This window comes from Misgurnus anguillicaudatus, chromosome 20, assembly GCF_027580225.2.
Source record: "Misgurnus anguillicaudatus chromosome 20, ASM2758022v2, whole genome shotgun sequence".
Classification (NCBI taxonomy): Eukaryota; Metazoa; Chordata; class Actinopteri; order Cypriniformes; family Cobitidae; genus Misgurnus; species Misgurnus anguillicaudatus.
In genome coordinates this window covers 23,397,926-23,412,990 of record NC_073356.2, presented here as the reverse complement: position 1 = coordinate 23,412,990, position 15,065 = coordinate 23,397,926, and the positions used below count along the sequence as shown (strand labels likewise).

At 37.8% G+C, this 15,065-nt stretch overlaps 1 protein-coding gene across 1 annotated transcript in view; it reads left to right on the top strand.

The window, feature by feature from the left end:
• csmd3b (CUB and Sushi multiple domains 3b) overlaps positions 1–15,065 on the top strand; it is a 507,791-nt gene that overhangs the window by 57,000 nt on the left and 435,726 nt on the right. Inside the window, exon 2 of the mRNA XM_073858336.1 lies at positions 12,366–12,588. Within this exon, the coding sequence (XP_073714437.1) occupies positions 12,366–12,588 (223 nt within the window). The remainder of the gene's footprint in view (positions 1–12,365; positions 12,589–15,065) is intronic.

Here is a 15,065-nt window from a genome sequence, read left to right as displayed (position 1 = left end):
ATTTCATTTAGAATGAGAGAAAGTGAAATTGAGTGGTTTGTCGTTCAACACAGCCGCAACAGAAGAATTTTATTAGTCCAACAAGTTTTCTGACAAAGCATAAATAATGACATCCTAAATTTAGACAAATGTATGCTTTGATCTGAAAAACATTTTTTCAAGACCAATGCACTTAAATCTGTAAACTATATAATATAATCAGTAGACCATTCAGAGAAATATAAAGGATTTTATAAATATGCATTAAAAAGTTTTTAAGATAATGAAAATGATTTTAGATATTTTAGTTGACATTGCAACTTGATATAAATCTTTTACTATCATCCATCAAAGCTGATACTCTTTATGTGATTGGCTGATTATTAATGGGCATGTCAGTTTCAGACTTGAACAATTGTTTTTTCAATTCCTCAAATTTAAATTACAGCTCTGTATCCATTCCTACTATAATTCAAATTCACCAGCCGTACTGTTTCTTCATTGCCAGGTCAACTCTGAATGGTGCACAACCCTGTAGGAGGTAGAGGCGGACTAGTATAAAAACAACCGTGTGCATTTCACTCTGGCACAAAACACAGCTCATTTCCCTAACAAAATTTACATGCATGCATGACTTCCTCAATTACATCCAGATTCTCTCAAAATGGGAAAAAGACCATCCCTGCAGGCTCCTAAATGTGTTTTATGCAGGCCATCCTTATCCATCAGGACCTTCATGTTGCTTCTCAATGTTTCCCTTTGCCTTCAAAATCTCTCTCCTCTGAATCATAGGTCTTACTTTGAGGACACTGCTGTCAAATTAGTAACTCATTACAAAGACACTATGGCCTCATTCAGTAAGGTCACCGTTCCCATGAAATCTGAGTGTCAGCTAGATACATGCCATAAGCTTGGGTTGCTTCACCTGAAATCTTTCTTCTGACAGCTTCTGATAAAACCTTTATGTTTGATGGATTCTGGTGGATCTAAAACACATTAAGCAGAGATAAGGCAAAGCAATCGACACTTTTAAGAAGTGAATACGTAGTCAGCAGTGCTTTAACCTGGATGTTGAAAACAGGTTAATTTGATCCATTAGTTGATTCTTTGTCTAAACACATTAATCTATCCATTTACTGTTGCTGTTGTTGTATTGGTCAATCAGTATTTATAGTTTTACGATCATTTAAGCCAGTCAAAAGTCTTAAAGAAATAATTTGGACTTGGTTTCAAAATCTAGTGCCCAATCATGTAAATGACTATGACGCCTAAACTCTTAAATCTTAAAAAGCCTTAAATTTCTCCAGTGATACTCACACATTGTTCTTGGAGCAATTGTTTCATGCCTGCTGAGATTTGAAAGGAAGAAATGGGAATAAAATATTCCTTTCATCTGACCTTTCCTTTTAGATGACTTTGTCATTGGGGAGTGCAGTTTAATAATTCATTAAAAGGAAAGCCTTGCTTTCTTTAGAAATCCCTAAAGATTTCTTGAAGGCTTAATAATAATCTGGTATCCAACTCCTGTGGCAAGACAGCACATTTAAGTGTAGATTTTACTCAGTTTTTTCATAAAAACCTTAAAGGTGATTTGATTAAGGGTGATTTCATACTTGGTTCTCTTGTCCGAACCCAACTTTAATAGCTCCCCTCCTTCCCCCACTGCTCTCTGTTCACATCACATTATTTGGTTCTGAACCGGTACACTTGCGTCATCAAGCTGCAGTCGTGTACTGATGTTGCTAGGCACCAGCTATGAACGAGAAAGTGCCAAAATGGACAGAGTTGTTTGCATCCACTTTGTTTTTCATTTGAACTTTTGGTTTTGTTATCAATGAATAAATATAGAAACCCACTTGCATCTGTTTGCTACAAAAGTGCTTAAATTGTACTAAAGTGCTGTCCACTAACGTTTGCGGAGGCAAGCAGAAAATGAACACACATTATGTTTACACAGGATTCCCACAGGTCATGGAATTTCTGGAATATCATGGAATTTTAAAACGTCTATTCCAATCATTAAGGGGCGGTTTCCCAGACAGGATTAGACTACTCCTAGACTAAAATAAATGTAAGACCTGTCCAAACTGAAAAACATCTTGCACTGACATATCTTAAAGCTCACATAACACAAGCTGTTTCTGCATTTCTGATGTTAATCTGGAGTACCTATAGAGTAGTATTACATCCTTTATATGTCTGAAGAGTCTTAAGTTTGATCAGATTTATAAAAGAAAGATTAGCTTTACCGTATCTTTCCGATAACGTATGAAAAAATTAAGAAGGCGTTACTACCGTGGGAGGAGCAAGTACGAGTCATCCAACACTATACAATGCTGTTTAAATTATGATTCACTACATGTTCGTGTCATTTGTATAATATTCACGGGCCTATTTCCAACATAAGACAGTAGTCTTACTTACCGCATGCAACTCATGACCCGGTTGGAACTTTTCAATGAAATCCAGCGCATCAAACACACACGCAAAACTCCGCTGATACCCCGGATAATAAACTATATCCATTGTTTCCATGAGGCTGACTTTCTTCTCCTTACATCCAAAAACACACTTCTTCATTCATGCTATTGTTGAGTTTTGAAATTAAACAAAGCTGTCGTGTGATGTGATGTTTGTAAGTTCTAGCGTCTCCCACTGATTGACGGGTGGGCGGGGTTTTCCGGGGGAAGTGCCCATAAAAAGAAGTGATATGTATAGAAACCCCTGAAAAATCAGCTGAATCCGTAATCAAAAAAAACTTTCAGAAACTTGTATGAACCCGGGCTAATTAAACTAAGGCCAAGTCCTGGATTAAGCTAATTCCTGTCCTGGAAACCACTCCTAAAGTCGGAATAGTATATTTTTTTGTTTAAGTCGTGTAATATCAGGGCTTTTTGTTTGTTGCTTTAAATTTTAGTTTCTATTTATCAAAATTTATTCCGCTTGTAAACTTGTGACGTAAGGAATACCATTTCTGGGTCCAAACCTACGCTGACTACAATTTAATTGTAGTCTAATTGTAGTTTTTTGTAGTATTCACTGTTTGTTAATTTCATGCATTTAAGCTACATTTGATAAACTCACGGTGTACACTACATCATCCAGGCTGATACATCCCAGAGATAGGTTATGGAAATTCAGCTTTTTAGTCAGTAAAAGTCAGAAAAAAAGATAGGGAAATTGACATTTCACGTCAGTCCTGCGTCCAAATAGCAATAGACTCTGGGGCAGATCCACAAGCGCTTGTGATTAGGGATGCACCGATAGGATTTTTTGGGCCGATTCCGATTTAAACAGACAACTTCTGTCCGATACCGATACCGATATTAAACACTTGTATACAATACTATACAGTTGGTCTATTAGCTAGTTTATTTCTGCATCAAATTATTTTTACTGAACATGGATTGGATCTAATTAACATTCAACTGACCAAAATAATAAGAGGCACAAATTAAGCTAAAACAAATATAATAAGACAGCATGACAACCTTCAAAGGTGGTTTTTGCTCTTCAGCATTTATTTTATTAACAACATTAATTCATTTTTTACATATAATGGATTTCTTTATGCAGTTCATTAATAAACAATCGGTATCAGCCTTTCTCGTGCTATTGCCGATATGCCAATGGTTTCAAATTCAAAATCGGCCGATAAATATCGGCGGCCGATACATCGGTGCATCACTACTTGTGATTAATGTTAATGCGCACAAACACGGGTTAAAGCATCGTTAATAGTGGTTCACTTAATCGATTTAGTTCGATTGCGTTCATTTTAGGCGTGCGGTGTGCAATTCTACAACTAAAGTGCTCATTAGATTTGCAAAATTTGCAGTGGAAGTACAAAGCTGCACCCAACAACTGGAATTGCATGTGCACTTCTATGCAATGAAGGAAATCTATTTTCTGATCTGAGAGATTATTTCAACACAAGACTATTGTGTTTACAGTAAAACTTTTTTTATTGCTGGATTTAAATAAAATCCAGTTCATCAGCTGAACACCTTCAAACTTAATACACGCCAGTTTTATTTTACTTCCACACATTCAGTTGTTCTTATTTATGTGGACTCACAGATGCTCTGAATTTAAACTGAAATAAGGCAGATCGATCCAAATCGATCCAGGACTGCTAGCTCTCCTCTAATGTGGGTACAACCCAAAAGATAATTTTGGGCCGAATTTTGGGATTTCCCCCATTCGGACAATCCTAGTTATGTCTCAATTATCTTGATGGTTCTACAGATTATTTTATCAGATTTTCCCTCGGTATGAGGTGTGTTAAGAGTGTCCGAACCTGATCGGAAGAACGTCTGAGCCGCCCCGATCGCGAATCGTAAATATTAAACATATTTGATCAGAATCCTGATGTGTGGGGAGAACCCCTGAGGACAAATGCGCGATTATTACGTGAAACGAAACAATATCCAATCAGAAAGCGAGATGATGGAAGACAGAAGCAGTCATGGCGCAGTACAAAGTCAAGTTGATGCAATGTGAACTTCTACAGTTCCCGCTGTCTCTACAACTTCACCCAAACCCTTTTCTTTTTTTTCTTGAATTTTCTATGAAAATAATTTCCAAACACTATCATTGAAATTTCTTTCTGCATATCGTCCCCCATGCTTATTCTGAAGTCTTGCGAGATTTCCTGTGTTCACAGTCGAGACTCTGGTTAAAAATCTGTTTGGTGTGCTGTCTTTGACACATCATTGAACATCACACACTATAGCAGCAGGATCTAGGATATTTTATCCTCATGTTTATGGTCTATCACATTTTGAAAATCTTATAAGATCTTATAAAATCTTTTGGTGTGTACCCAGCATAAGAGTCATCTTTTTAAAGCTAAAGTCCCACCAGGCTACTCAGCTGCATTGTCAAGGGTAAGAAAGATGTGCTGTGGAAATGCTGACCCAGGTGGCGCCGTGCTTTGTTGTAAATATGGCGTGGCAGGAGGAAGCACAAGTACTATACAGAGAGAACGAGAAAAGAGGGTGGACGGGTGCCAAAGTTAAATCGGAGCCGAACCTCCGCCAGCAGAACCTGAGCTGGATTAGAGACGGAGTACATGAGAAGATTTTACCACTTTGCCTCACACCTCAGTCATCGGCAAGCACGTCTGCATAGTGTCAGGATCAACAAACAGCTTGAGGAGAGAGGCATAGAGACAAGCTTTATTGGCAATGTAATAATAGTAAGCAATTAGCAATGTGTGACAACAATAAGCACAAAGTGGTAAACACTTGGAAAAAGATTGCACTTTCCTACAGGAATGGGTTACAAATTGATTTCCTATTACTTTTTAAACCAATAAAGGCACAAATTTCATGTTGTGGAACAATTGGTAACACTTTATTTGAAGGGGTGTTCATAAGAATGACATGACACACCTTCATAATCATGACATGACACGTGTCGTGAACATAAAGGAGATTTTATGCACATTTATGACAACTGTCATTAAGTGTCATTTGTTCAATTATGTCATTTTTAATGTTTGAGATGTCTTTTTCATGACAACTTGACATAAACCAATACATCATAACTTGTCATAAATCTGTCATAAACATGACCTAGCAGATAATAATCAAACTTAAGAAACTACCTAGCTTTATGGGTTAACATTACATTAAACTGTCATTTAAATATGTGTTAATACTATGTCAAATATTTTTAAATACCTTAATGAAATGCAACAGACACATCAAAAGATTATACTTAACTTTATTTATGTGCACAATACATAAAAAACTGACAACTAACAGAGCTTGTTCTTCCTCACACAGAGGGTTCTGAAATTGTCTGACATAGAACAAAAAAGAAATAAAACATTTAATGAATTGAATGTAATTAACTGTTTTTTCAGCGATATGGACCCAACGCTGCATGGCTTAACACATTGTTGTACTGTTTTTATTTAATTTAAGGTGAATCAGTTTTCAAATGAAATAAAATATAATTTTATCAATTTTAATTATTATTGGATGATTGGTTTTATTTCTCTTACATCTTGAGGAAACTTAAAAAAACATTATGAACTAAATAATGACACTGTTATAAAACTATATGACAGAGTATTAACACTTAATGACATTTTAATGACGAATTATATTTGCACCACTGTAGTCGAGGTCAAGAAAAATATTCATGATGCTGCCACAAAACCACCTGACAGAGTATCAACACTTAATGACATTTTAATAACAAATTCAATTTGTATCACTGTTAAAAGTGGTCAGTTATGTCTTGGTAATGTCAAGTTGTCATAACAAGTTATGATGTATTGATTTATGTCAAGTTTTCATAACAAAGACATTTTAAACAATGTCATTTTTCCATTAAAAATGACATAATTGAACGAATAACACTTAATGACATTTGTCATAAATGTGCATAAAATCTCCTTTATGTTCATGACACGTGTCATGTCATGATTATGAAGATGTCATGTCAGTCTTATGAACACCCCTTCAAGTAAAGTGTTACCAAGCATCGCATTTCTCGCTCTAGATTACATGAGGGATTTAACTTTGTGTCATACAAATTTTCCGCTTGAATTGAATATTTCAACTTGTGTGCATGTTCGCGGCAGTCGTGCCATCCAATTTGCATCGCCCTACGCAAGTTTGCATCTTTTTCTTTGTATTAACTTTGTATGTAATCTACACAAACAAATATTTACATTGGCTTCTGTGTACATCTAACCTTTTCTACAGCATGTTGGTCTGAAAAACACAAGTTTTTATTGCCATAACCATTTAGCCATGTTACCATGTATGTAAGAATGACCTTTTTAGTGATTTATTCATTTATAGGTAACACAATTTAATCACTTGCTAAACAAAAACATTTTATTTGCCAAGCTTTGCTGAGAAAAATCAAGGGAAAGATTCTAGTCTTGAATTGAAGAGCCTGAATGCAAAACCCTCTTAGTGCATCTGACCCTAACAACGCGGTATTTCTGAATGGCCTGAGGCTGGGAAGCAGATTTGAAGTGAAAGTATTTGATGAACATATAATACATGCCGAGAGCATTTGGTCAATATCATTATCTCATTTTTGCATCTGAGCTCCTCAATTGTTGTATGATCAAAGTCCTTTCTGAGGTCTCTGCTCAGAGACATCTCCAAGCAATGCTTCATTTAAATGCACGGTCTGCTTCGACCTTTGATACTTTTACCTGCAACTCTGAGGCTAATGGTGCATAATGTCCATCTGGCTGATTCAAGCAAAGAATATATTTAGTTGTAGTAATGACTTAAGCAGATCAATGAATATTAAACAAATGTGAACAGCTGTTTAAATTCCTCTTAAATTGTGCCTGTTTTAATTTAGGGCTAAGTGGGCAGTTCAAGCCTACAACATGGCAAACTTTTTATTAGTTTCTCGCTCGCTTTTTGATCACTGTCAGTGTGATGTCAAGACTTTTTAAGAAGCTTAAATCCTGTTCTACCTTCCGACATGAATCACCAGGAAACTTTCTAGATCATTCCCTCAAGCCATATACAGTACTATACGCTTGTTCTGTATTAAACTTCAGACATGTAATGCTCATTATGGGAAAAGGAGGTCAGAAGATTAAATGATTCTTAGCATTAAGCTGATGATCACCATGCAAAGAGAGGTAAATCTCCTAAAAAACCTAGGATTTGTTTTCTGTACTGTTTAGATTGAGTCTTAAGTGTAGGCGTCTAAAGTCCACAGATCTAACGCTGATATATGTTTCCTATGCTTTGTTAATTACAACCTTAAGGGAATGTAGAGAGATAAATACTAAATCTTAATTAGGTGGGCTTTTTTCATTATGGCCATGTCAGTTTGTTTTATAAGCAGCTCTTCGGATGGCGTGCTGTAACACTTTAGCATGAGAATTAGGTGGTGTAAAATCTCTGTTTTAATCTTGTTACTTAAGTAAGGGTGGGAACTGGACGATCTTTCAGCTCAGTGTTCAATCACGAGGGACTCTGTGCATTTGCCTGCAATAGACAAGATTTATGTGCTCGTGAAGCAGACCTGCTCTCCGTGGCTAAAATTTACTTGTGTTTAACCTGCATTAATCTCAAAGCTAATCTTAGCACAGCTAGTCACGTGTTGTTATGGTTCCCTGGAGACTAAGTTTTAAGATTTTAGAAAATTTATTTTTTTGCTAATGTGAGAAAGTAAGGATATAAATACTATGGACTTCCCAAACAATGATTTACAGGTATACACATTATAAGATGTTTGATACGGATACCCCTGGTTTTACAGACAAAGCTTAAGGGATAGTTCACCCAAAAAATGTTGTTACAAACCCGCATAAATTTCTTTGTTCTGATGAACACAAAGAAAGATATTTTGAGAAATGTTTGTAACCTTTCATGGACCCTGTTCACTTCCATAGTAGGTAAAATAATACTATGGAAGTAAATGGGGTCCACGAAAAATTTGGTTACAAAATGTTAATTAATTTATAATTAATTGCAATTTTCTTTTGGCTATCCTACATATTTATTTTTGTAAAGACACACATACATTTTCTTAAGACGTTATTTTTAAACTACCAGATCACTACTGAACCATACTTGTAATGCAGTCATATTTTTACAAATGTAACACTAACATTAACACAGTATTAACTGTCATTTTAGTAATACAGTAAATCTTACTTTTAAATTGCGGTAGTGTATTTCCCCGCCAACCTGTTTTCCAGCCTACTTTAACACCCAATTTTAGTATACGTAATGTATGTTAGCATGTTATACTGTAGTTTTTTATTGCATCATAAACTCATACTGTTGCAGTACCAGTAAATTACATTTCAGACTAAAGTACATTTCTTTGCATATATTTTTCTGGGTTATATTATACTGATTTGTTGAAGGTTTGTAAAGAGTGAAAGCTGTGCTGTAAATAAACCTCATTTCCTGACCTGAAGAGGTGCTTTAGTGACAGATGCTAGAAGTCATGGCCTGTAGCTTCCTTGTTAGAGCTCCCGACTCCCATGCCGGACCAATCGCCTGTTCGAGTCCCGCTTGGTGCTGGTGTGAGTAGGACTAGTTATAGTGGTGCCGTGACCCGGATTTGAGTGAGGTTTCGGGGGCTGAGTGTAACAAAGGCCAGCTAGTGAGTGAAAACTGTGCAGTAAGTAAACCTCACTCCCTGACCTCAAGAGGTGCTTTAGCGACAGACGCTAGATGTCATGGCCTTTAGCCTCCGACTCCCATGCCGGACCAGTCGCCTGTTCGAATACCGCTCGGGGTGGGTGCGAGTAGGACCAGTACCAGTGGTGCCGTGACCCAGATTGGAGTAAGGTTTAGGGGGCTGAGTGTAACAAAGGCCAGCTAGTGAGTGAAAGCTGTGCAGTCAGTAAACCTCACTCCCTGACCTCAAGAGGTGCTTTTGTGACAGATGCTATAAGTCATGGTTTTTAGCCTCCTTGTTAGAGCACCCGACTCCCATGTCGGACCGGTCCCTGTTCGAATTCTGCTCGGGGTGGGTGCGAGTAGGACCAGTCAGTGGTGCTGTGACCCGGATTGGAGTAAGGTTTATGGGGCTGAGTGTAACAAAGGCCAGCTAGTGAGTGAAAGCTGTGCAGTAAGTAAACCTCACTCCCTGATTTCAAGAGGTGCTTTAGCGACAGACGCTAGATGTCATGGCCTTTAGCCTCCGACTCCCATGCCGGATCAGTCGCCTGTTCGAATACCGCTTGGGGTGGGTGCAAGTAGGACCAGTTACAGTGGTGCCGTGACCCAGATTGGAGTAAGGTTTAGGGGGCTGAGTGTAACAAAGGCCAGCTAGTGAGTGAAAGCTGTGCAGTCAGTAAACCTCACTCCCTGACCTCAAGAGGTGCTTTAGCGACAGATGCTAGAAGTCATGGTTTTTAGCCTCCTTGTTAGAGCACCCGACTCCCATGCCGGACCTATCACCTGTCCGAGTCCCACTCGTGGCGCGTGCGAGTAGGACCAGTCAGTGGTGCTGTGACCCGGATTGAAGTGAGGTTTAGGGGGCTGAGTGTAAGAAAGGCCAGCTAGTGAGTGAAAGCTGTGCAGTAAGTAAACCTCACTCCCTGACCTCAAGAGGTGCTTTAGCGACAGACGCTGGAAGTCATGGCCTGTAGCCTCATTGTTAGAGCATCCCGACTCCCATGCCGGACCGGTCCCTGTTCGAATCCTGCTCGGGGTGGGTGCGAGTAGGACCAGTTACAGTGGTGCTGTGACCCGGATTGAAGTGAGGTTTAGGGGGTTGAGTGTAACAAAGGCCAGCTAGTGAGTGAAAGCTGTGCAGTAAGTAAACCTCACTCTCTGACCTCAAGAGGTGCTTTAGCGACAGACGCTAGAAGTCATGGCCTTTAGCCTCATTGTTAGAGTGCCCAACTCTCATGCCAAACTGATTGCCTGTTAGAGTCCCACTCAGGTGCAAGTAGGATGTGCCTCCGTAAAGTATATGCCCATGGTTCTGTACACGGTACAGCTATTTTAAAGATTTAATATCTGAATTGTAAATGCATGTTAAATTATATGTATATATAATGTGTGTCTGATAGAGTGCTTCTCTCTCACACCCCTTGGTGACCACATTGGTACTAATTTCTCATGGCAGCTTATAGTGCAATTAGAGCCTGAAGGGTCTCCACCCTTCACAGTGAATCAGTGACGGGCCACTGAACCATCAGCAGCGGCAGGAAGCAGATCACACTCAGGCCTAAGGTTATGAAAGGAGATAATAAATAGACTTGACAAAAAAGTAAACCTCAGAACTACTTTTAAGTTTGCATGGAGGAAACAGGAATTTGTTTTTGAAAACCAGATGTGAGACTTTCAGCCAAAAGTTAATATATCATTTCTCATAAAATGTATTTATTAACTATATTTTGAATCATTTGTTTACATTTTTGTTATATCCCAAACCCCATTTGTTTAAAATTGTTATTGTATATACAAAACCCCCCATGATAGAGCCCTGAAATTCTTCATGGACAGAGATTCATGGAAGGAGACAGCCAAGATTTTACAGATGTGAGAAAATTGCTCAGGCTCAATTCACGGCATCGGCTAGTGATTTTGAATGCTGGATAAATGTGTTTCATAGCTGCCACATTTCCACAAACACACCAAATTATCGTCTCGGCTCAGTGTTGATTAGATCTGGACAGACTTTGCCTTCCAAGCTGATGTTATCGGCTGAGGTTTTGTGTCGTAATACCTGATGTAACCGCCTTGCTTGATTCATAAGTCATCAGATTGGATTCAGGGAATTGGGTTGCGTGAGCCGTTCCGGTATTGAATTCACGCGTGCGAAAGGGCAAAATGGTAGTTCATTTGAGACCCACCTAGATCAATTCCGCTCACAATGTGGCAATAAATTACAACATACAAAGCTCAAAGGGGTGCTAACACATTGGCAAGCACCTGCCATGTACAATGCCATATGCACAGATGTTTGCTGTGGGAGTCTGTAAACCAAGGATTTACTTCTAAGTAACTGTTACCATCTTTGGGATCATAAATTTGATTTTGATTCCATTTTAAACCGTGCGTTCCCCTTATTTCTTAAAGAGAAGCGTGATTATTTTAATGAAGTAATGTAATTGAATGCAGTGCGCATAGGAAAAACACCTTGGTGCATAATATGTAATTTCCATTGTGCTCATCACAGTAGCTTCTAAATTGAAGATTTCTTTAATTATGCAAACAAGCTTTCCATTACTCGATAGATTATTGAATTCCTCTGAAAGCTTGTAAGACTGAACCTGTTCGAACCGAGCCACCGTTTCACAATGGCCAATTAAAATGCCACAAATGTTCAATGTACATCAGACTGTGCTGACTGTCAGGTCAACGCTAAATCTTCAAAATCTCTTATCAACTGCACTTGGAAAGCCGGAAAACGTTTTTGCTATCACAGATTTGATTGAAGGTCTGTGGGAACTCAAATCTCTTAGATGGCATTGTCCCGTTTGATTTAAGTTCAGACCAGCGTGAATTGCCATAGATTTTTTTCTAACAGTTTTGTCATGCTGAGTCTGATTGTAGCCACCTGCCGAGTCTCTGTGTTAGACATGATGGCTGTCTTTATGTTGCCATTGGCATTTTTGTGTTCATGAACAGGTATTTATGGAGCTTATGGAATTTATTATGACATCTATTGTCGTGTTATTTTTTAAGGGGAAATGAATTGCATTGCTCTGGATGCTGTAATTTGCTCAATGGGTCTCATTGACTCTTAATACAAGTGCAAGTGTTCTTATTTATGTTAGCAGAAAAAATCCATACAGTACATTTGTTCTTAGCCTGGTTTTAATCTTCCTACTAGTTCATTTTAATAAATCGTTCTTTTGCATGGAAACATTCATTGACCATTATGACCGAATTGAACATTGCTTTCTTTTTCTTCCCCAGGTTTCATATATACATGTGGTGGAACGTTAAAAGGGAGAAATGGGACCATTGAAAGTCCTGGTTTTCCATATGGATATCAGAACGGGGCAAACTGTACATGGGTTATTGTAGCAGAGGAGGGCAACCGGATTCAAATAGTCTTTCAGTCATTCGCGGTGGAGGAGGACTATGACTTTTTATCACTCTATGATGGACACCCTCACCCAGCTAACTTCAGGACGAGGTGAGTGCTGGATATAACGTATATCTGAAATGCTCTATTTAAATGACCTGTATACACATAAAGCAACATTAAAAGCATGACTGTCAGAAGAGAGTTTCGAGAATGAAATACAAAGATTTAAAGGTGCAATGTGTAATTTTTAGAAGGATCTTTTGACCGAAATGCAAAATAATATACAAAACTATATTATCAGGGGTGTATAAAGACCTTTCATAATAACCGTTATGTGTTTATTAACTTAGAATGAGACGTTTTTATCTACATACACAGAGGGTCCCCTTACATGGAAGTCGCCATTTTGGTTTCTACAGAAGCCCTTAATGGACAAACTTTTTTACTAAGTTGTTTCAGACGATGACATGTTTGTCCAGTGGTGGCTACAGTAGCCTCTCTATGTGTTTCAAAAGCGAGGGGTGAGCAGTGGACTGAGCCGTTGGTTGCAATTAACAACATCACCACTAGATGTCACTAAAATTTACACACTGCACCTTTAAGCCACCAGCTTTTACACATACAAAGTGTATTGTGTGGTCTGTATGTAGGCTGCTCGACTATGATGCCAGGTGATAGGACTGCCAAGAAATAATTACAACTCCCTCAATTTTTTTAGCTTGGTCATTGTTAGAGGCAGTTACTATGTTCTTTAAAATTCAGTTGTATACGTTAAAATGATTTACTATCATGTCTCAGAGTAACTGCACACCTTAGGCGTCAGCATCAAATTGTCCACAAGAGAAAACAATGCAAGCAATTATTTACTAAAACCTTTTTACAACTTTTGTTAAAGCTAATGGCCAGAAGTTCAAAAAGACCCCACACATTCAATTTCTTTATAGAAACATGTTTCCAAATAGAAAACCATAGTTCATCCTGTAGGTGTAATATTAATATTTTGCTTACTTAGGGAGTTGCTTACATTTATTGTGGATTAGCACAATGATACTGGGAGATTTTACCTATTTAGCAACTGCTCTCAACCAAAAATATTAATTATAATACGACTCAGTACGGGGTAATGCTACAATCAATATGGCCTCTATGGTGACTGTAGTCCCGCCTTCCAGTTCAAAGAACCAATCATCAGTCAATGAAAATTATTATCTAGAGGGGGATGCGCCTGAACTGAAATGAGCTTTTAGTCTGCATTTATTTATTTATTGGTCTGGCTAATGGCTAATCTGATCTCTAAAACTACCTTATCGGAAGTTAAAGGTTTTGGTTTGTTAAATACGAGAGGAGACGATGAGTATGGATTACTATGCGAAGAGAGATTCGACAGCCAGTCAAGAATTCAAGGACATGTAGCCAACATTGTATACAATCATTTTACACAATAACATTAGCTCAGCTTAATATAGTTGATTTGCGTTATATATGATCAGGGCTTGACATTAACTTTTTGCTCACCAGCCACAGTGGCCAGTGGTTTTCCAAATTACTAGCCACTCAGCATTTTCGCTGGCCACAATTTTGTTGTTTTATTTAATTAAAATTGACTTTGGCATGCTAAAATTACCTTTTAAAGATTGACACCCAAATTGAGAGTACATATATTAGCTATATATAGACCGTTTCAGCAGTAACAACATAAACAAGCGGCTGCACGTAACTTCCGGTAAACTCCGCTAAGAATAAATAACAACAAAGTTCTTTAAATGTAGTTTATTTATATAACAAGCAAAAAACAACACATAGATTACCTAGGAAACCAAAACATTATTTATTTTCGACGAGGCATTTGTTCAAGAGATCAGTTTAGCAACTAGTCCGACCGTTAAAAAAAAACGAAACCGGAAGTAAGGTTCGGATCCAGACGTGTATCACGTGCGTCCGATGAAACCGTCTATACCTGTTATTATTACAGATCATATCATATATTTAGCTGCATGAAAAACAATCTGCCAATGGGGTAAGAAAAAAAATCTTGAACTTTTTTCTTAAACACTTAATTCAAGAAAAACTCATTGGCAGATTTTTTTTGCATGTTTTAAGCACAAATTCACTTAAATTGTATCTTTTTTATGCTCATTAAGAAAATACATCTTGATTTAAGAAATTTGAGACATTTATACTAAAAACAAGACAAAAATACTAAGAAAATATTTTTTTTGCAGTGCAGTAAGACATAAATAGAGTAGCTGGTAGTAAATATAATAAAAGCCGTTGCAGTTATGTGAAGGATTAACTGAACGGATAAACACACACAAAAATAACTAGACAAACACTTTAAATGTATTAACTACAGCAGTAAACACTGCTCAGTCAGAACATGAATTTTACTGTCAGCTTGTTCATGCAGATTGTATTTCATAAGCTTGATTATGGTTTCTGTTAAAAGTGATTTAAGACTTCATTTAAGGCGCTAATGTACTGACAAATGTCGAGAGGGCATGTTGGGTAAAAAACCCAAAAGCGCATTATGATGCGTGAGCGCCTATCCCTCTCCTTCAGGGTTTAATTTGCCATTGTACAAAACT